Source organism: Kuraishia capsulata, genomic scaffold (genome assembly GCF_000576695.1).
Source record: "Kuraishia capsulata CBS 1993 genomic scaffold, Kuraishia_capsulata_scaffold_1, whole genome shotgun sequence".
In the NCBI taxonomy this organism is placed as follows: Eukaryota; Fungi; Ascomycota; class Pichiomycetes; order Pichiales; family Pichiaceae; genus Kuraishia; species Kuraishia capsulata.
Window position 1 is genome coordinate 2198306 of NW_019172950.1, and position 19826 is coordinate 2218131.

Here is a 19826-nt window from a genome sequence, read left to right on the forward strand (position 1 = left end):
AGCCGGTCACTTTGCTATTATAATTTCAAGTTCTCAATGAATACATCGTTGTATGGCTCCCGAAGCCCCCACAACGCCTCGCACTCGGACCGCGCCGGTGCAGAAACCTCAATTACCCGCTTTGTGCCGCTACCAGACCCGTAGACTTTGTAGAATCCTATAACCACAATTTGCCAGGGAATTACCAATGTAAACCGACTCAATACTTCCCCCGTACTCAACCGTCCGTTGCAAACCATTATCCCCACAAATTGGCCGTTTGAGTGGAACACGCCTCCACCAGAAGAGCCGCTCCACGAAGACGCAGAAACAATTGCGAGCACGTTGACATTTGGAAGATTATCGAAAAGAGCCAGTTCTTTCGAGAAATTCTTATGGCCAGAACTAACCATTGGAGCTTTATTCTGCATGAGTCCGAATCCGATGGTCGTGACATTATCATTTGAAGTTTGTGGAGCGAAAATCCGGCTTCCGGCCCCGAATCTCTCCAGGTCTGTGACCAGATCCGTTATCGGGGTGTTTGCGACTGAGGCATACCCCAATTCTTTTTGAGCAAACAGCTCCGATTTGATGAAGCAGAGGTCATAGAATTCAAAAGGGATACTCACAGCTGCAGCCAGAGTCGAACCCTCAACCTCAACCGTTATTCCAGAGGAAAAGGTCACCAGTATCCGAGCAGACATCGGTTCCCCTTCTGCGATCAAAACATGTCTGTTGGTGACCACCACATTGGGGGCTACCAGAACCCCAGATCCCCAATGATGTTGGCCAGTAGGTGATACAGTCGATATTCTGACAACTGACCTGTTTAATACGTCGACATTCGAAAGGCCCCTCTGGATGGTCGCTTCCGTATTCCTTATGGGTTCCTCTATCTCCAGCTTGAACGGTAGGTACCTAGCCAAAACCTTCCAGGAAATCACTAGCATCACCTCACCATCACCATTAACCTTCCGTAGTCCACCATATACCAGTCCTACAGAATTGGCACCAAGACACACGTTTCCACCAATCATGTTGTCCATGTACTTTAGATCAGCAAGGTAGTATGCACCATTGGGGTCTGAATACAATATATCCGCACATGCGCGGAATCCAGAAAAAATAGATACGTTCGAAAGCCCAAAGGGACAACTTTCAAATTCGCATGCAGGAGTTGATCTTTCCAGCCTGGTGAATCGTATAGGGCGCAGATCATGATCTCTGGTATGGCCGAGTGGTTTCAGCACGAGGACTACGCCAATTCCATCCGTAATATTTGGCACCACACCGAATCCTCCAAAATCCTGGAACAGCAGGTTATCCGATATAGTATTCACCGACCCAAATTTGCAACGAACCCAGCTAATCACACCGTTGCTGATCAGAGCCATGGAGGTGAAGTACACCTCGAAACTGTCTTTCTCGAACCCTGCAGGGAGCTGCGAGAGGGCAATCACGTATTCAGCTTCCCCGTGTTTCAGGAAAATCCCGGAAACACCGATCACCGCATTTCGGGTCCTCTTCGATACAATCCGGATTGTCACTGGTTGGTACAGCGACATTTCGGTGATGAAAGAGCGTTGGGATGGTAGGTTCAGGCTGGTTCAGATTGGATATCGGCTGGATGTGCATGCCCTTTTGGGTATGTGTGCGGTAATCAAAAGAGCGCCGCATATTGTTTTTCCCCTTGCTCCGACAGATGGAGCTGTGTTAACAATCATATTCACGGACTCTACAAAACTCCACGAAAAATTCAAAAATAGGTATTTTGAAAGTCCGATTTTGTAGATAATGCTTTAATTAACCTGCAATATCAATTCCGTGCCAAAATCACATTTCCCTCCAACTTTACCCACCACCCGATCCAAGCAAGCATGTGAAGTGAGACCCGAGGCATCGGAAAAATACAAGAGGTGAAATATGACCGACGGCAGGATGGAACTAACACCCCGCCCACTTTTGGTTTTTCCATTCCTTTCCTTTATTATTTTCTTCTTTTACAATGGCCAGTCTATTCAGAAGACTTATTACACGATCTTATTCACAAACATCATCAAGTGTATCGCAAATGGAGTCCTACCTGGCTTTACACGAAGTCTCCAAAGACTGTTATCAGAACTCCACTCAGTTGAAAGTTCCTTGGAACGGAAGAGGTGTTTTCGGTGGAACGCTGGTGGCACAGTCGTTACATGCGGCCCATCTTACGGCTGGTGAGAAGTTCCGCCCACTCAGCATTCACAGCAACTTTTTGGTTGCTGCCCAGACCGATACTCCATTGCTGTACCAGGTGGAACGCATTCGCGATAGCAAAAATTATTGCACGCGGCAAGTGCGGACCATCCAGAACGGTCAAGTGGTATTCATGGCCATGGTTTCATTTGAAGCCAAAACTCTGGAGGGATCTGCCGGGAAAGCTGGTCCCCAGTTTGACGACCATCGTGCCCCTCCAGTTGTTGGAAAAGATGTCCCTCCATTAGAGGAATGTTTTGACGAGCATAAAGCATTTGGAAACTGGATCGACCAACTCTCTGAATACCGTCCTAAGGCGACTCTGGCAACTCAGGATCAGATTGTAGCAGGTTACGGTGATGAGCCATGCACTTGGAAACTACCCCAGGATGTTTTCGATTTGGACCATGTTGATCCCAAGGAATACGATCTCACTCCAACTGAACGGGCTGTTACATATTGGGTAAAGGCTAGAGGAACGATACAAGATGCTTCTTTTCACCAGAAAGCAATCGCCTACATTTCTGATTATTTCTATCTGACGCTCAACATGAGGCTCCACATGAGACCAATGTTCTCTACCAAGTTTGCAGTCAGTCTTGATCACACCGTGTATTTTCACGAGGATGTCAAGGCAGATGACTGGATGACTTTTTCGATCAAATTGAGATCCTGTGAGCGTGGGAAGGCTCTTTTGATTGGAGATTTGCATTCCAAGGATGGAAAATTGGCAGCCACAGTTATCCAGCAGGGCATGTCTATGCATAGTGAGAAGCCAAAACTGTGATATTATGAAGTGAGAGAGATATCTGAGGTTTAGAGGTTGATTTTGGAGTCTAGAAGGAACATAACCTGTTCTCAAACAAGCTGCGAAGGGTGGGAATCATTTGAAGATATCTGAGGCCTTGAAAGCTTAGGATTTGACATCGAGAGAGTTCGCTATCTAGACGACTATTATGTTGAGAACTATTAAAAAACAATTAGAATTATATAAGAAAATGATGAGAGCTCTTGGAATCGGTATATGGATATTTTTCAAATAGCATATTGGCATTAGAAGCCACCCAAAACACCTAATTAGTTTTAGGCAATAAAGATAAAAAGCACAATGAATATTCCAGCTTGACATATATACCATATCCTGATAATTTTTCACCCTCGTGGGTGCAGTACTTGGTTCACAATCTTTCCACATGCAACCAACTTCTCATCCTCATATGCTCTTGCAACGATCTGGACATGACCAATTCCACCTTTGAACTTAATTGGATCAAATGGAATTTTGGTTGGAATCAATTTGATATTGGTCTGAGGAGAAGTGGTGTCTATGTCAACAAACTTATCGTCAGAATCAAGTGGCTTTCCAAATGGAATGATACAGGCTGGGAAGTCACAGTTGTTCCAATTGGTGAGATATGGAGCTCTTCCAAAGCAATTGTGAGGAGCAGCACTAGATGGTGATCCAGGACAAAGTATTATGTCAAGTTTTTTTTCCACGAAAAGTTGACGCCATTCGCTGGTTAATTCGACTCTTCTGCGAGTCCATTTCTTGAGTGTTCTCCAGGAGAACGGAGGAATTGTAAAATGTGATAAAAGGGTCAAAGGAGGTTCTCCGCCCATAACAATGTTCTTCCAGGTATCCCAGCAGTTGTCGTAGTAAAAAAGTTGGTTGGCGTTGAACCAGCCGTCATAGATACTGGGATGGGAGGTTAGGGGAATAACGTTGTGGCCGGCCTTGCTCAGCAAAGCAGCTGCCTCTGTGAGAGATCTTTTGATATTTGGATAAACTGGAATTTGAGGATCTTCCAGAATAAATCCTATATTGAGCTTTTTTGAATCATCCCACTCCAAAAATGCATCGTTATAATCCACAACTTTGATCTCGGGATCATAGTCGTAGGGCTTGTTTCTGAGAACTCTTTCCACAATAAGCTCAATCGCTTCGAAATTACTTGCCATTGGACCAGCAGAGCATGCTACTCCAAATTTGGTAATATCGTTCTCATTTTGGTTGGTCTGGCCGCCGTATGGAAGTCTTCCCGAACTGGGTTTGAAACCATAAGTCCCGTTGCAAACAGATGGGACTCTAATGGAACCTCCAATATCAGTACCAATTCCAGCAATGGATCCCTTCATTCTTGCCAAAGCTCCTTCACCACCTGAAGAACCACCTGCCCCGAGGGAAATATTATTTGGGTTCAGGACAGTGCCCCACACATGATTGGTTGACTCTGTCGTCATCAGCGTCTGGGGAACATTGGTCTTCACATGAAAAACAGCTCCCATGTCCCACAGACTTTGCGGAAAATCAGAAAACTGTGTGATCGTTTTGTTATTATCAATAAATGACACATAACCGATTGTGGAATCAAATCCAGGGACATTGAACGAGTCTTTCAGACTGATGGGCAAACCATGCAAAGGACCCATCACCTTTCCGGTTTTGGCAAAATGACCATCCAACTCTTTCGCCCTCTCAATTGCGAAATCAAACATTAACTCTGTGCAGCAGTCGGTCAGTTGAGTTGCAATTGCTGCTCTTTTGCAAACGCCGTGGTCACTTCCAGAGCCGTCAAAGAGCCAGTGCTGATCTTAGCCGCCAGGTCTTTTGCATTGCAGTTCTCTGTAATATCCAGCTCTTTCCTCGATAAAATCCCGCATTTTTCTGGAATATCAACTACACAAGCATCCTTATCTCTTGGAAAAAACTCCGGATTCAAAATCCATTCTTTGGGAATAAGACTCCGGACTCGCGTCTTCTTGTGTTCCGCCTTCTCCTGCCACTTAGTGCGGCTGAAGAAGTTGACAATAGCAGAGAGTATAACCACCAATTGGTATAAAAAGCTCATGATAAATCAGATAATTATACTTCAGTCACTTCAGTCACTTTATTCATGATTTCAGTTCCACTTTGTAAACTGAATGGGTACCTTCTTATACCATGGGATATTCCATCGTATCTGAGATAGCCAACTGATAAGGCTTCCCAAAGGAGAGATCTTCAGCGGTTAGATTAGCTTTGGGCGCGTAATCGATCTGGGGTAGAATTCAAATGATTACGTCGTACAGTTTGAGTATTTGATGTAATCGAGCATGTGTATGATCTTGTTAATTAGTTCATAAATATCAACATGAATTTGGAAGATAATCTAGTTTTTCAAACTCTCCATTGTAATAGGCTTCACTTTACCAATTTTTCAAAATTCTCATTTTTCCGAGAATTACCGCAGTTTTCATAAAATTGCCAAAATAATAAAATTGAGATACATATATGCTATATTCATAACCTCTGGGGGATATATTTCATATCTCCAATGTCTGGTTCAATCAACATCAGGCATTTGAAGATTGTCGTCATGGCTATTGTCCTGATTGGCGTTATTGTTGGCATGTGCATTCAAACTCTGAACTCCGTTGATCAGTGTCTGCCTCAAAGCCCCCCACAATCCATTCGACTGGCCTTCTTCCTGGGTAGTCGCCGTTCGTGTTGGTGCGGCTCTACCGTAATCGTCCTCTTCAGGAACGCCCATGGGTATATCTTCATCGTCGTCAGGAACTACTGCAGCATTCTCAGAGCCCGCCGGATTGCTATCCTCATTCCGTGGAACATTCTGTGGCACATTCTGGTCCCTTTCATTGTTTCCAGTCTCGTTCTGCTGTGCTCGTTGCGCACCAAACCCCATTCCCAAACTTTCGAGCCACGCGTTGACCGCCCCTCTTGCAGGATCAACTATTCTTTCAGGATGGTCCTGGTTGGTTCCTGAAACATACGATTGTACTATGGTCATTATAGTGTCCGCAAACGACATCGCCTGGTCTCTGTTTCCAATAGGTGGAATGGGAAAAGGTGGTAGTATGTCTCGCAGAGGCTCCGGAAATGAAAAATAAGTACCTCTGTCAGTCTGTGAACCTTCTTGTGGTGTATGCGTGCCTGTCTGAGGTGTTGGCGCACCCGGCACCGGTGTCCGTGCACCTGACTGTGTTCCACTCTGAGACTGCTGTTGTCTGAAAACACCAGGGTTGGCCACCATGTTGTACAGATCAGAAATGCTGATTTCAGGCACAGAAACGCCCTGAGTAGGTGCTCTCGATGAGGTCAATGATTTGTACGAGTCAAGAGCCATGCGGACATCATCCGGAACGAGCTCGTCGATATAATCCTGGGTATATCCCTGTTGTCTGGCCCTTGACTCTGCCAGCTTTATTGACTCTTTGAGTTCACTCATGAACTTCTGCGGCTTCTTCGGGTGTTTACTGGCAACTTTGACCGCCTGTACGTACGCCTGCAAAGCCCTAACCGTATTCCCCTGATGCAAGAACGCATACCCCAGCCTGCACCATGCGGGTATGAACGTGGGATCTTTGGATGTTGCACTGTAAAGATCAATAATGGCATCGTCATAGGCACCCAACGCTTGTAGAGTGGCTGCACGATTGGATAACAGCGCCACTGACCCTGGTGTCTGTTCAAGCGCTCTGGTGTAATCTATCAGCGCAGCAGCATACCTCTTATCCCTCATCTTTCCATTAGCTCGGAGCCGCAGTTCGTGGGCCTGTCTGTCTTTGCCAGATAATGGTGGCATTTTGTGGACTTTAACTTTGTGATCTTCCGAATATATCAAGGAATAGAACAGAAACAGCCACGGAGATTCCACGGGATTAGACGCCCAAGGCCTCTTCCCCCAACGTGCATGAAGCGAAATCTGCTGACACCCCATCGCCCCCCGAAGAACGGGAGAAGATTCCAGAAGCTAAGATAGTGGCGCAGGAAGGCGCGAGCTTGGCTGGGCCTTTTCTCTCAAGCACACGATATTTTCCCCAAGTTATGAAACTCTGGGCTACAGAGATCCAAGATAACAAACAATTGATACAGACCAATCGGATGCCGCCTACTTTAACTGTGTGGGACGCTTTGGAAGCGGAGGGCTCTTCGCACACACCACCAGTGGCTCCTTCGGCCTCTAAAGAGACATGTCTATCACCCAAAGGTGTGAGGTCCTTTTTGAATCTAAGCAGACTGGCTACGGACGATGTGATCAGACAGAGACTCAATGGATTACTTCAGAACACTCACAATTTATCTGGGCACGGAAAGGAGGCGAATAAGAATGCTTTGTGCAAGTCTTTCATCAATGATCTACTACTTCCATCCTGGAAAGCACGGTTACAGGCGATTGAATACTGCAGTTCTGTGGAGCGGGAAATGAGGCTGGAGATTGAAGCAAGCCACAGGGAGGTTTCCAACAAAAAGCTGGTCGAGCCTAAACTGGATCCGTATGCTGCGCGCGATGCACTGGAGGAAGTGAATCAACAATTCGAAGGCGTAGACCGGTTCCGAGGGTGGTTGGAAAACGAGTCGCAAGTGGAGACGATTGTCCGGAATCGGACCATCGGTATAATGCAAGATTCTTGTGGGGTCCGGGCCGATGATTTCGGCCAGTTCGGCACAGAAAATTAGACGAGGACGACCTACATGTATATATTTATCGCCAAGGACAAGTTGGAAAAGACCCAAAAGGCATTCCGCTTATCGTGTCTTTTGTACAAAGCTATGACAAAGCCTGTGGCATGCTCTCAGAAAACGGGATTTCGAAGTTTCACTCTTCTTATCACTTCAATACGCTTCTTGCTCTTCAACTTCTTTTTTCACTTGTAACTTCCTCTCGCTCCATCCTGTGTGACCACCGTCCGGCTAATTCTTTTTATTCCTCGCACTGGCAGCGGCCGCAGCTGCTGCAAAATGGTTCTGCGTCTTTGGCTTCATAATGCTCGCGACATGTTCTGGATTCGGTGCAGAACCGTCAACTTTGATACTTTTTCCGGAAGACGAACTGACTACCCTTTTGTTCAATGGCGGCGACCGGTCCACCAGACTCATCTTACCAACCTGCTTCGTTACACTGATGGACGATATCGAAGCATTTGAGCTAGAGGGAGTATGTTGTTTCGAGCTTGACGCCGATGACGACTGGCTCTCTGACTTTGCAGCTGCCTTCGTCCTTCCTGGAGAATGGCTCTTGCTTTTCCTCAAAGGATAATCAGGCGACAGGCCAGAGCCAGACGGCGTAGTGTTTTTGGCCTGTTGCCTCAGAATATCCTTTGCCTTAAGCAGAGAGTCAATCCACGAGATTTCTGGGTTGACTGCAAAACCAACACGAACATTGCTGTTGATTCCACCACGTACAATTGTTTTGGAGTTGTAGCTGCTCAAGAAAATCAACTTATTCAGATTGACCAGCTCCAAAATAAGGTAGCCTTCTTTGAGAGCTTCATCGAACTCATAGTCGTACATCGAAACATTCTTGTTGGTGAGCCTGATTTCCACCACGTTAGAGTAAAAGGCCAATGCTTGTAACTGAGTAGACGACTGTGGTCCCTGAAGTTGGAAATCTGAGTTCAACTCAAAGATGAGCAAACGTGCCATCGACGTGATGATCAAAATACACGATTTGAGGTCTCTGCTGAGCCTTGCGTAGTTCTCAGCAATGATCTTGTTTAAAATGACATCGTCCAGTGTCATCGCCGAAGAAGGCGCAGTTTGCGGTATGTTCACCTTGTGGGGAAGCTCAGACTTAAATATGTTGTCCAATTTGAGAATGTACTCATTGGCCATCAACCTGTTAGAGATATCTCTTGGGACAGTCTTATCCAGCAAGACTGGGTTGATCACCTGTTGATGAGTCCCTTGGCCCCCAGAACTGGCAGGCCTCGAATTTGAAGACAAGAAACTTCTGTTGTGATTCATCAAACTGCCAATCGCACCAGCAGCAGATATCGCCTCTTGGGAATGCTGTGGATTCATCATCTCCATCAAAGCGGGCGTCATTCCACTACCAGCAGAAGCAGATCCACCAGCACTGACCGCGGCCGCTGCGTTAGACATTTGTTGGCTGTTGTTTGTCTGAACTGCAGGTGATGCTGAAGGATTACTCACTCGCCGCGTTTCGCTTGAAGATGAAGATTTTCGTAGCGTTGGTGACGAAATGGTAGATCGCGTTCTCTTTTCCATAGGAAACTTGGGTGAGGCGGATGTTGGAGGAGTTCTAACACTAGCATTTCCATTGGCATGCCCGTTTCCGTTTATTGTGACATCAGTTCTTGGACTGGAAGGAATTCGAGCGGATCCCGGAGGTGATGACAAAGTTTCCTTTCCACCATCCAGTCTCAGGTTCTTAGATCCTAGGTCAGTGACCCGGGCACTAGCCAATTGCGCGGCATTATGTGACTGTTGAATACGGGCCTGTTGCTCTTTTATCTCACGATTTTTGTCGGCAAGCTTCTGAGTGAGAATACGATTCATCACTAGTTGGTTGTTGGATGCTTGAGCTATCTGTCTATTCAAGACTGACTGCGGCATCGATGATGTCTGCGATGTTAGTTTCTGTCCGGGTTCCACGTAATGGTATGCGATCGGGCGCGAAATACTGGATTGAGGCTGCGGTGCAGCCTTAACCTGTCTTGAGTACAGTCGGGGGTTGTAGTTTTCGAACTTGGGCACTTTCTTCTTCCATATGGTGTCTTTCTCTGTCCATGACACATTTTTGAACCATTCCATTTTCTTGAGATCCGCCACTACTAGTCGCTCCTCCGGATTTGATATCAACAGCATCTCTACTATCTTTTTGATAGTAGAAGGAACGAAGTAGTTGGCTGGGTAATCATATTCGAGCTTGATGATCTTCTCGAACGTTTGATATTCGGTAGTTCCTTTAAATGGAGGTCTTCCAACAATTAGCTGGTAGAGGATACATCCAATTGCCCATAGATCGCATTCAAAGCCGCATTGGTTGTATTTTAGCAGTTCGGGAGAAACATACTCTGCAGTTCCCACGAACGAACCAGTTCTGGATGAAGAGCTCTGGGTCCCTTCATCCGAGGAAGATGTTGAGTCTTCTAGGTCAGAGCCATTTGCTGTAGGTGCTGGAGCCCCATTCGTCAGTGAATCTTTCGGCAATTCTTCATCGTTGAGGATTTTCGCTGCACCAAAGTCAGTCACCATGAGTTTCCAATCGTGGCTCAACAGAATATTCTCTGGCTTGAGGTCTCTATGGATAATCCCCTTCGAATGGATGAATTCCACTGCATCAACAAGTTGAACAAGATAGTATTTGGCTAAAGCCTCACTGAACGACCCCAGCTTCTGAAGCAACGAAAGCATTTCGCCGTTATTGGCATAATCAATGACAAAGTAGAGGGAATCCACATCCTGAAAAGTGTAGTACAAAGTGACCACCCCAGGGTGATGACCTAGTCTATTCAATGTTGTTTTTTCAATGGTGACATATTTGATCTTCTTCTCCTTCACTATGTGTCTCTTGGACAAAATCTTGACTGCGTAGGTCCTCCGGTTGTGTAGATACACCGCCTTATACACCTTTGAGTATGAACCCTCTCCAATACAATCCAGAATCTGGAAATCTTTGACGGATCTCTTCCTGGACATGCTGAGAATGCTGTGTATGTGTTTTAATCAATCAAGCGGTCTCCCTGTCTGCAACATTCAATAACTAGATGACAAAAAATGTGGGTCCTATCAGCAACAAATTTAAAATTGATGGAATGCACAAATCCGGCTTCAATCAGCAACAAAACGGACAAAATTGGAAAGAATGGCGAGCTCCTTGGCTTGTCCCTTGTTTGCAAAGGGCTAGGAGCGGTTTGCGTCGGCGCAACCCAAATAATACACGATCGGCCAGGAAATTCAACCCGATCAATTCCGATGGTTGGAGATGATTAAAATCAGCGAAATGCAAGAATCTCAACTTGGAAATGGTGAAAACGGTTATTTAATTGACTAAGTGTTTGTCAAGATAGAGACAAGGAAGCGCCGTGGTTTGCCAGGACGTGATGGTTGGTGTGTCACACTCAAAATCACTGAAACAGGAAGTAAGGTTGAAATAAGGTTGAAATAAGGAAAAGTATGAGAACGGGAGAAGACTAGGTTAGTAAGAGCAGACAGATGGGGTTATAGATGGGGTCGTAAAAAGGCAGCAAAAAGGCCATGATCTGAACATGTTGAAGCTCACGATAGGAGATCAAAATTGTTCTGTCTGTTTCCTATTTCAAGTACTTTCTGTTCGCGAAACCCGAGAAGCCGAATACCGATAGTTTTGAGTTTTTATTGTTAATTACAAAGTGGTCATAAAGGAGCCGCAGTTTCTACTAATGCTTTGATTTCCGGGCCACTCAAAACTTTCAAACATTTGACGAACTGTAAAAATCGGGGCAAGTATCCACTAAACTGGAGGTTTCAATGGAATCCATGACACAGCTGTACAAAACGCACGTAATATTCATTTCTTTCATCACGTATTTTTGGACAATCCATATACCAAGTGTCAGTACTTAATCAAGTCTCTTTGGCCACATGGAATTCTCGATCTGATCCTCGAAATCAGTCTTCCCGTACTTCTCCTTCCATCTCTCTCACCCTCACTAGTTTTTCTTCTTTTTCGAACTCTTTATCAGAACAAACCCAATAAAAGACGCTACTAGTGACACACCTGTGATCAGTAAAATTACGGGAATCTTGATGATCCACTCTCTAGCGGGAAACAACTGCTGCAGTGGGTTCGAGTCGTCCAGGAACGGAACCGCAAACGTCCACACCGTGTAGTATGCAAATATTAGGGACGAAGCGAGTAACATCGATAGTCCGACCAGTTTGTCCTAGAGGATGGGTTAGTTCCCCATGTTATCTAAGGTTTTCTGATGTGCGTAAAGACCAGAAGCACAATACAATACCAGACGGTTCCAAGAGTTGTCCAATCCGATATTAATCTGAAACTTGCCCAAACCAACTCACCATTGTTATAAGATTCTTTGCGGAAATATTTTTGAATAGAATCAAAAGTAGGAGGAAAGAAACGGTTTGAAAATGATAACTCTTTGTGGCCTTGAAACTTGGGAAAGTCGCGCGTGTCAAAAACAGGTTTTCCGACCTTTTAACGGGGGTTTAACGAGGTATTCCGATATCCGTGGATTTGCAGTCGCAAGAGCGAAAAAAAGAGACTATGAAGCTCAATTAGCTTATGCGGCTCTGTTTCTAGAGTATCGACGCGTCTAAAGATCGAATGAGGTATTTTAAGCGTGTATTTTAGTTTAGTCCCGGAGGTCTTGTCTGAAGTTGTACACCCTTGAATCAGGGCAACTACCCCCGGATCCACTGAGGATTGGGCCACCACGAGGCTACACTAGCTCGTTTATCATACTCCCCATTCGCAGCCTGAGCATTGAAATTTGAAATCAATTTTCCGTCAAGAGAATTATAACCTAGTTCTTAGTCACCAACTCATTTCCGGCCAATTTCCAGCCCAATCCAGCCTGAGAACTGGCCATTCCTACAGCACCTAAAAAAGTCGTGTCCGATACCGGGGATCCCGCCAATGCCGTCATAATCCACTGGATTTGCTCCTGAGATTACCAATTACCACGCATTCTTAATCCGCAATCATTCGCCTTCTTCTCACCATTGAACTTCAAGATCATAATGTCATTGCTCAGAACATCAATTCGCTCCGCCAAACCGGCCTTGCAATCCCGTCAACTCGGAAACGCCATCCGCACCAAGATATCCCTTCCAGATCTGGACTGGGACTTTGGCGCTTTGGAGCCATACATCTCTGGTCAGATTAACGAGCTCCACTACACCAAACATCACCAAACCTACGTCACGGGCTTCAACACTGCAATTGAGCAGTATGCTGAGGCCAAGGAGGCCGGTGAGGTCAAGAAAGCTGTTGAGCTGCAAAAGCAGATCAACTTCCATGGTGGTGGATATCTCAACCACAACCTTTTCTGGAAGAACCTGGCCCCTCCTTCCCAGGGTGGTGGGGAGTTGCCAGCTGAGTCCAGTGCACTTGGAAAGGCCGTTATTGACCAGTACAAGTCATTTGACAACTTGGTTGCTGTGACCAACAGCAAGTTGGCTGGAATCCAGGGTTCTGGCTGGGCCTTTATTGCCAAGAACAAATTGAACGGTGCCATTGAGGTTATCCAGACTCAAAATCAGGACACTGCTCTCGACCCCTACATTCCTCTGGTTGCCATTGATGCATGGGAACACGCCTACTATTTGCAATACCAGAACGTGAAGGTTGACTACTTCAAGGCTATCTGGAATGTTATCAACTGGAAGGAGGCTGAAAAGAGATTTACTGCCTAAAATTATTTCAACATATTTAAGGTTATACAAGTTATCTATGAAGATATTCATTTAAACTAACACCAACGACAGCAAAGTCAAGATTTTTACAAAACAGCACCAAACCCAAAAGTCACCTTGATGCATCTGATGTAGTAATCCTCGAAATTGTCTCTGACAACGTCTTCTTGGCCTATTGGGACACCTTCAAAGTCCACCACCATCTTTGTTGCAGACGAGCCTTGTTCTAGCGCAATCGTAAGTGTAGCGTAATGTTCTGGTTTCCAGGACTTGAGTCTCCACGACATGACAATCCCGGTGGGTGCAGTGAGTTTAAGGATTCTTCCTGTCACGTTAGCACCAAAGAGACTGTATTCGGTTCCCTCTTCGGGTGAGATCTCGGCCTGTGACCGAGTCCATGCCGAAACCCGGTTTTTCTCCAAGAGAGTCAGATATAGGACATCTGCTGGACACACGAAATCCTCTTCGAAGTGCAACTTTGAAGTATTGGCGGTTGAATGTGATTGTGACTGGGCCGGTGCTGCGACTGAGGCCGCTGCCGGCTTTTCTTCCTTCTTGAATATTGTGGTAGATGTCTTAGTCGACGTCCCACTTTGGTTCTGCTTGGTAAAAACTGACTTAACCTGGTCTTCTGGTTCCTGAATCTCAGAAGCGTGGTCCTTGATGAGCTTAGGACCAAAAGCTGAAAATGTCTTCCTGAGCGTTGGAATTATTTTAGACTTGATGATCTTGGTGACGATATCCTGGGTCTCGGATGCGTATTCTCCACCAAAGGAGATCTGGAACTGGTACTCATCACTCTCTGTGTCATAAGCAATTTCCGGGACTTCTATCGTTCCTGTAACTCCTTGTTGTTTGCCGGAAGATACGAAACCCAAATTTGCCTTGAGATCAAACAACGAGATCACTTTGCCTTTTCTTTGGCAAACTTCGACATCACCGTCCAGAGAATTTACCTTGGAAATAGTCACTGTTGTTCCGTCAGTATTTCCGGAGACATTGACCACGTTTTCTTCAAAGTAGTTTTGGGCCCAGCCAATACAGTTCTTGTCTACCCAGTGCCTTGAGAGTCTAGTTAGTATGCTGTTGGAGATGACCATTTGAAGCGGCAAAAGGGTCTTGAAATTTCCAAAAAGTGCACTCTATACTCACCAGTTGTTAGGATTATGAACCATTTTGTATTTCTCTTGTGTCTTTCAGTTTGTCTCTATCAAGTTGAAGAGAGCGTTGGTGAAGGTTCTAATCTCCAAAATCTCCAGAGTAGAAAAGTCCAGAAGGTTGGATAACAGTTGGACGGCACACGCCCTTTTAGCCTGCAGGCAGAAAGAACGACCAGAGAAAGTGGAGAATTTTCACACAGGCCTTATAATTACCGTCTATCTGAGGTCATCTGATATCTATTACTTGTGTAAAGGTTTTCTCAAAGCTGTCCGATTTTCTGTGCTGACGGTCTAAAAGGAAAAGCCGCTGACGCAATCAAGGCAATGGTGCCCACCTCTTTTTGAATGGTTGCGTGCGGCGCAGAAACTTTCTGAAGCACTGTATGTCTCCTCGATATGCCTATTCATTCCACATACCAAGGCCATAAAGGGGGAGCAATATTTTGAAGATTTAAGATCATTCAAAACGAAAGATCCCTTTTGCGTCACAATTTCGTATAGAAAGGTGCAATTACGTCACGTGAAGTAGACTGGTATTGGGTGATACACATGCCTCACGTCACCTGCTATAGTCAAGCCCCTCTGCCTTTATGATCCTTCTGGCCCCTTCTTCTCCATTACTATTAATTTTTGCTCAATTCCATAACAAAAATCTCCTATCATACTCCGATCAATCATCAAAATGTCTGAAGCTCCAAAGAAATCGTTTATCGTAAGTTTTTTTCTACATTTTTGCGGATTACTGTCTCTACTTCTTAGTGGCGTGGGGATGCTTCTTGAATAGATCTGCTTGTTACTGTTTTTTTACTAACGCCATTATATAGATTACATTGAAGGACAGTGTCTCCGAAGGTGGAGTTACCAAGTTTAAGGAAACCGTCAAATCACTTGGTGGAGAGATCAAGCACGAGTACTCCCTGATTAAGGGCTTCTCAGTGAAATTGCCAGCCATCCACGCCTCCGGTCTGTCCAAGCACGACGATGTCGCTACTGTTGAAGAGGACCAAGAGGTTAAGATCAACTCTTGAAAAAGACATTTCCTTATCCCGACTTTTAATACTTTTCATTGAACATGACGATGTAATTCCATGCTTGACACATTGTAGGCTGCCTGGCGGTGCGATCCAGATTGGGCTATTGAGGCGGTGATATGAGGCTGATGCGATGAAGCCGTGCTTGACATGGAAAAGAGGCTCATTCAAACAATGCTGGAACCTCTGCCTCTCGGATAGTCAAATTACCAGAAAGATAAAAACTAAAAGCGGGAGTCAAATTATTCAAACTTAATTGAGCCTTATTCATCAAATATACCCCTCTTCCATATTTTTCGAACCAATTCTCTGGTCGCAAGTCTTATTATCGGTTTCAGCACGACCCCGTGGCTTGCCTTCCCTGCCAATCTTACCCGATTGGGACACGCTTTAAAGCCTCTCCGCATCCCCAGATTGCTGGCACGGGGTCTTATTTCTATTCTATTAGCTGTCGTTCTGTCAGTTGTCGCTCGTTTTCTCCTAGTTAATTCTTTTCATTTTCTTGGTCTTTTGGTACCAATTGCTATTCCAAGTCCATGAGAGAAGTCACACCACCACTACACTCCGGATGGACAATGGTTCACCCGGATGAACAAACCTACCCGCAACTGAACAAGGACCCACAATTCAAACCAGTAGACTCTATCTACGAAAACAGGCTCAAACAGTTTACCAATACTAGTGGCGGCTATGAAGACCTTCAATTGCCTAAGTTTTATGTCAAGGGCAAAGTTGACAACCAAAAGGATGAAAATGACCTGAGTAAGGGATACATCCAGTTCACGACTTACACCACTCCTAACCTCTCCAGACCTTTGTTTAAGGAAGTTATTCCCGACTTGTTGCCTGAGTTCAAACCAGCTCGGGTGGGCGATTCCTTTGGGCCGGGTTGGTCAACGCATTGGTTTGAAATCAAGGCCAAAGTCCCAGACTCGTGGAACAAGGAGAAGCTGGTTCTCCTGAACTGGGATGCCGGTAACGAGGGATTGGTCTACGATAAGAATGGACTTCCGTTACAAGCACTCACTGGTTCTTCTGAGAGGACGGAATTTACTATTCCTCCTTCGTGGTACGAGTCCGGCAAAGAGTTCACCTTCTACATCGAAATGGCATGTAACGGGATGTTCGGTACCGGGTCTGGAACCTATTACACCCTCGGCTCGGTCTCGCTCTTCATCCCGAACATGGATGCTCGCAATCTCTACTACGATTTCTGGATCATGGGTGATGCAGCACGTGAATTGTCAGTAAGCTCTGGCCAAAAGCACAAGGCCCGCGAATTGTGCAATAAGATCATGAACACATTCGACCCCGAAGACGAATCCACCATTTTAAAGTGCCGTGAAATTGCGAAGTCATATCTGGGAAAAGATATAGACTCTGATGCCGTTTTCGATGACAAAACGAACCAATTGCCTACCCAGGTGTATGCTGTAGGAAACTGTCACATCGATACGGCCTGGTTGTGGCCTTTTGCCGAGACGAAGCGTAAGATTGTGAGATCTTGGATCACCCAAATCCGGATAATGGAAAATTATCCCGAGTATGTGTTTGTTGCTTCTCAGGCACAGCAGTTCAAGTGGCTGAAGACGATGCATCCAGACACGTTTGATGAGGTTCTTCAAAAGGTTCATGAGGGTCAATTCGTCCCTATCGGTGGTTCCTGGGTAGAGAATGATACGAATATTCCCAGCGGAGAGTCTCTTTCCCGTCAATTTTTGTTAGGCCAACGGTTTTTCCAAGACAACTTCGGCTTCAAATCTGACACTTTCTGGTTGCCTGATACCTTTGGCTATTCTTCGCAGATTCCGCAGTTTTGTCGTCTTGCTGAAATGCCCAATTTCTTAACCCAGAAGCTGTCCTGGAATAACATTAACACATTCCCAGAGAATACATTCAATTGGGTCGCCATTGATGGATCTCAAGTGTTGTGTCATATGCCTCCAGCAAATACCTACACTGCCTCAGCCCACTTTGGAGATGTCAAGAGATCTCTTCAACAACACAAAAATCTTTACAATGACCAGCACGGATTACTATTGTATGGCCATGGAGATGGTGGTGGTGGCCCAACCACTGAGATGCTGGAGAAATTGAGACGGTGTAGAGGACTTACCAACACTGTTGGCTCAGAGTTGCCAATAGTAAAGGTTGGTGAAAACATCTCCTCATTTTATTCCAAAGTAAGAAAGGGAACAGACAATGGAAAGTCGCTTCCGGCTTGGAATGGAGAACTTTATCTTGAATTCCATAGAGGAACCTACACGTCTCAGGCAAAAGTCAAGTACATGATGCGTACTTCTGAGTTGTTGCTTCGTGATCTCGAGTACGTTGCTACTGTGGCCTCGATTCAGTCTGATTCATATGTCTATCCGCTGGACAAGATTACGGCCATCTGGGAGGATGTTTGTCTGTGCCAGTTCCACGATGTTTTGCCCGGTAGTTGTATTGAAATCGTTTATCGCGATGAGGTCTGGCCAATGTTAACTAAAGCCTTAGCTAATTTGCGTGGTCTGATTAATGAGGCCTTGGAGGCCCTTGGGTTAAAAGAAAAGGGTCTTGAAGCCCTCAGTCTAGAAGAGTCAGCAAAATATGATCAAGTGGCTACTCTCAATACATTGCCATGGGATAGAAAGCTCATTATGCCTGTTCCATACGAAGTGTCCGCCAAGCCTCTGAATGCCCAGGGTAACTTGGTGTATATGGAATCAACCAAGGAAAATCCAACCATTTTGAAACCTTTAAGCTCCAAGATCAAGCATCCTGCTGCAGTGTCCAAGATTGACGATGTTCACATTCTTGAGAACGGCAAGTTGAAGGTTTCGGTTGATAAGAATGGTGTCATTACAAGTCTGTACGACTTAGTTAATGATCGTGAAGTGGTTGATTTGGGCGGAAAAAATGAATCGGGTGCTAACCAATACGTCATCTTTGATGACCAGCCTCTGAGCTACGGTGCTTGGGATACCGAACTGTATTCGCTGGAGAAGTACAAGTATGTCGGTGGTGCAAGCAAGATTGAGATCTTGGAAGAGGGCCCCTTGAGATCAAGTCTCAAAATCCAGCACCAAATCTCGTCTACTTCAACAATCTCCACCATCATCTCTCTTGATGGTCTGAACAGTCTGGATGATGTTTCTTTCGTTGCCTTTGAATGCGAAGTTGACTGGAATGAAAAGTACAAGTTTTTGAAGGTTGAGTTTCCTGTCAGTATCACTGCCGATTATGCCAGTTACGAGACTCAATTCGGGCTCACCAAAAGACCCACTCATTTCAACACTTCATGGGATACCGCCAAGTTCGAGGTCTGCTCCCACAAGTTTGCAGACTATTCGGAATACAGCTACGGTGTTTCCGTAATCAACGATTCCAAGTATGGGTTTGCTGTTCATGGTAATCTGATGAGACTCAGTTTGTTAAGGGCACCGAAGTATCCTGATCAGACTGCAGATATCGGTAAACACCACTTCAAATATGCCCTTTATCCTCACAAGGGTTCTCTCGGGATGGACACGGTCAAGACAGCCTGGGAATTCAATTCAAGATCGAGTACGGCCATTTACGAAATTGGCCAGTTCGGCATCTGGAGCGAGGCCAGTCAATTGGTTAAGTATGAAGGCGATTCCAACATCCTCTTGAGCAACATCAAGCGTGGTGAAGACGATGCGGATCTGAAATCGAACACCAAACTGGCTAAGAAGTTCAGCGGGCATAAGACAATCGTTTTACGGTTGTATGACGCTTTAGGAGGCAAAGGTAAAGGAAAAATCACCATTGGGGCGGATATACACCAGGTGTTCAAGGTTAACATTTTGGAAGAGGAGAAAGAAGAAGTGGAGTTTGATGCTAAAAAGAACCAGTTTAGCATTGAGTCTCGTGCGTTTGAGATCAGTACTTATAAGGTTGTTTTGGCTTAAAATTGGTGAATTGGGGAATGAATTGTTAGAGACTTGTTGAGAACATTTGTCATAAGATTGGTAGTAACAACCAATATGATAGCTAGTCTTTCAACTATTAGTTTGATTTTTATAAGATATGTCTCATCTAAAGTACGCTTGTCTTATGGTAGGGTCCACCAATAGATGACTTTAAAAAGCCACTCAAAAAATATTTCAAGACCTTTTGAAGGGATCAGGAATACCTCACATATAAATAATTTCTTTATATTTCTTAAATGCTTTTTTTTGGTCGTTTTAGGTCACTTTTGAGCCAATTTTCGGCCACTTCAAGGCCACTTTAAGGTCTTTCTCTAAGACCCCT

At 45.2% G+C, this 19826-nt stretch overlaps 12 protein-coding genes across 12 annotated transcripts; 5 read left to right on the plus strand and 7 right to left on the minus strand.

Annotated features, from left to right (window-relative positions):
* Nucleotides 1-17: 17 nt before the first annotated feature.
* On the minus strand, nucleotides 18-1544 carry KUCA_T00001192001 (uncharacterized protein; the record flags this gene model as incomplete). The annotated part of the gene is made up of 1 exon (XM_022605805.1): nucleotides 18-1544. One exon carries the CDS (start codon nucleotides 1542-1544, stop codon nucleotides 18-20), a length of 1527 nt encoding a protein of 508 aa, XP_022457237.1.
* A 440-nt stretch (nucleotides 1545-1984) lies between these two features.
* Nucleotides 1985-2998, plus strand: KUCA_T00001193001 (uncharacterized protein; the record flags this gene model as incomplete). Its single annotated transcript, XM_022605806.1, has 1 exon — nucleotides 1985-2998. One exon carries the CDS (start codon nucleotides 1985-1987, stop codon nucleotides 2996-2998), a length of 1014 nt encoding a protein of 337 aa, XP_022457238.1.
* A 365-nt stretch (nucleotides 2999-3363) lies between these two features.
* KUCA_T00001194001 (uncharacterized protein) lies at nucleotides 3364-4707 on the minus strand (the record flags this gene model as incomplete). The annotated part of the gene is made up of 1 exon (XM_022605808.1): nucleotides 3364-4707. One exon carries the CDS (start codon nucleotides 4705-4707, stop codon nucleotides 3364-3366), a length of 1344 nt encoding a protein of 447 aa, XP_022457239.1.
* A 20-nt stretch (nucleotides 4708-4727) lies between these two features.
* On the minus strand, nucleotides 4728-5060 carry KUCA_T00001195001 (uncharacterized protein; the record flags this gene model as incomplete). Its single annotated transcript, XM_022605809.1, has 1 exon — nucleotides 4728-5060. One exon carries the CDS (start codon nucleotides 5058-5060, stop codon nucleotides 4728-4730), a length of 333 nt encoding a protein of 110 aa, XP_022457240.1.
* Nucleotides 5061-5534: 474 nt separating this feature from the next.
* Nucleotides 5535-6929, minus strand: KUCA_T00001196001 (uncharacterized protein; the record flags this gene model as incomplete). The annotated part of the gene is made up of 1 exon (XM_022605810.1): nucleotides 5535-6929. The coding sequence occupies one exon, from the start codon at nucleotides 6927-6929 to the stop codon at nucleotides 5535-5537; it is 1395 nt and encodes a 464-aa protein (XP_022457241.1).
* Nucleotides 6930-7036: 107 nt separating this feature from the next.
* KUCA_T00001197001 (uncharacterized protein) lies at nucleotides 7037-7669 on the plus strand (the record flags this gene model as incomplete). The annotated part of the gene is made up of 1 exon (XM_022605811.1): nucleotides 7037-7669. The coding sequence occupies one exon, from the start codon at nucleotides 7037-7039 to the stop codon at nucleotides 7667-7669; it is 633 nt and encodes a 210-aa protein (XP_022457242.1).
* Nucleotides 7670-7903: 234 nt separating this feature from the next.
* KUCA_T00001198001 (uncharacterized protein) lies at nucleotides 7904-10654 on the minus strand (the record flags this gene model as incomplete). Its single annotated transcript, XM_022605812.1, has 1 exon — nucleotides 7904-10654. The coding sequence occupies one exon, from the start codon at nucleotides 10652-10654 to the stop codon at nucleotides 7904-7906; it is 2751 nt and encodes a 916-aa protein (XP_022457243.1).
* A 992-nt stretch (nucleotides 10655-11646) lies between these two features.
* On the minus strand, nucleotides 11647-11859 carry KUCA_T00001199001 (uncharacterized protein; the record flags this gene model as incomplete). Its single annotated transcript, XM_022605813.1, has 1 exon — nucleotides 11647-11859. One exon carries the CDS (start codon nucleotides 11857-11859, stop codon nucleotides 11647-11649), a length of 213 nt encoding a protein of 70 aa, XP_022457244.1.
* An 841-nt stretch (nucleotides 11860-12700) lies between these two features.
* Nucleotides 12701-13375, plus strand: KUCA_T00001200001 (uncharacterized protein; the record flags this gene model as incomplete). The annotated part of the gene is made up of 1 exon (XM_022605814.1): nucleotides 12701-13375. One exon carries the CDS (start codon nucleotides 12701-12703, stop codon nucleotides 13373-13375), a length of 675 nt encoding a protein of 224 aa, XP_022457245.1.
* Nucleotides 13376-13461: 86 nt separating this feature from the next.
* KUCA_T00001201001 (uncharacterized protein) lies at nucleotides 13462-14475 on the minus strand (the record flags this gene model as incomplete). Its single annotated transcript, XM_022605815.1, has 1 exon — nucleotides 13462-14475. The coding sequence occupies one exon, from the start codon at nucleotides 14473-14475 to the stop codon at nucleotides 13462-13464; it is 1014 nt and encodes a 337-aa protein (XP_022457246.1).
* Nucleotides 14476-15217: 742 nt separating this feature from the next.
* On the plus strand, nucleotides 15218-15563 carry KUCA_T00001202001 (uncharacterized protein; the record flags this gene model as incomplete). The annotated part of the gene is made up of 2 exons (XM_022605816.1): nucleotides 15218-15247; nucleotides 15360-15563. The coding sequence occupies 2 exons, from the start codon at nucleotides 15218-15220 to the stop codon at nucleotides 15561-15563; spliced, it is 234 nt and encodes a 77-aa protein (XP_022457247.1).
* A 539-nt stretch (nucleotides 15564-16102) lies between these two features.
* On the plus strand, nucleotides 16103-19483 carry KUCA_T00001203001 (uncharacterized protein; the record flags this gene model as incomplete). The annotated part of the gene is made up of 1 exon (XM_022605817.1): nucleotides 16103-19483. The coding sequence occupies one exon, from the start codon at nucleotides 16103-16105 to the stop codon at nucleotides 19481-19483; it is 3381 nt and encodes a 1126-aa protein (XP_022457248.1).
* Between the last annotated feature and the right edge of the window lie 343 nt (nucleotides 19484-19826).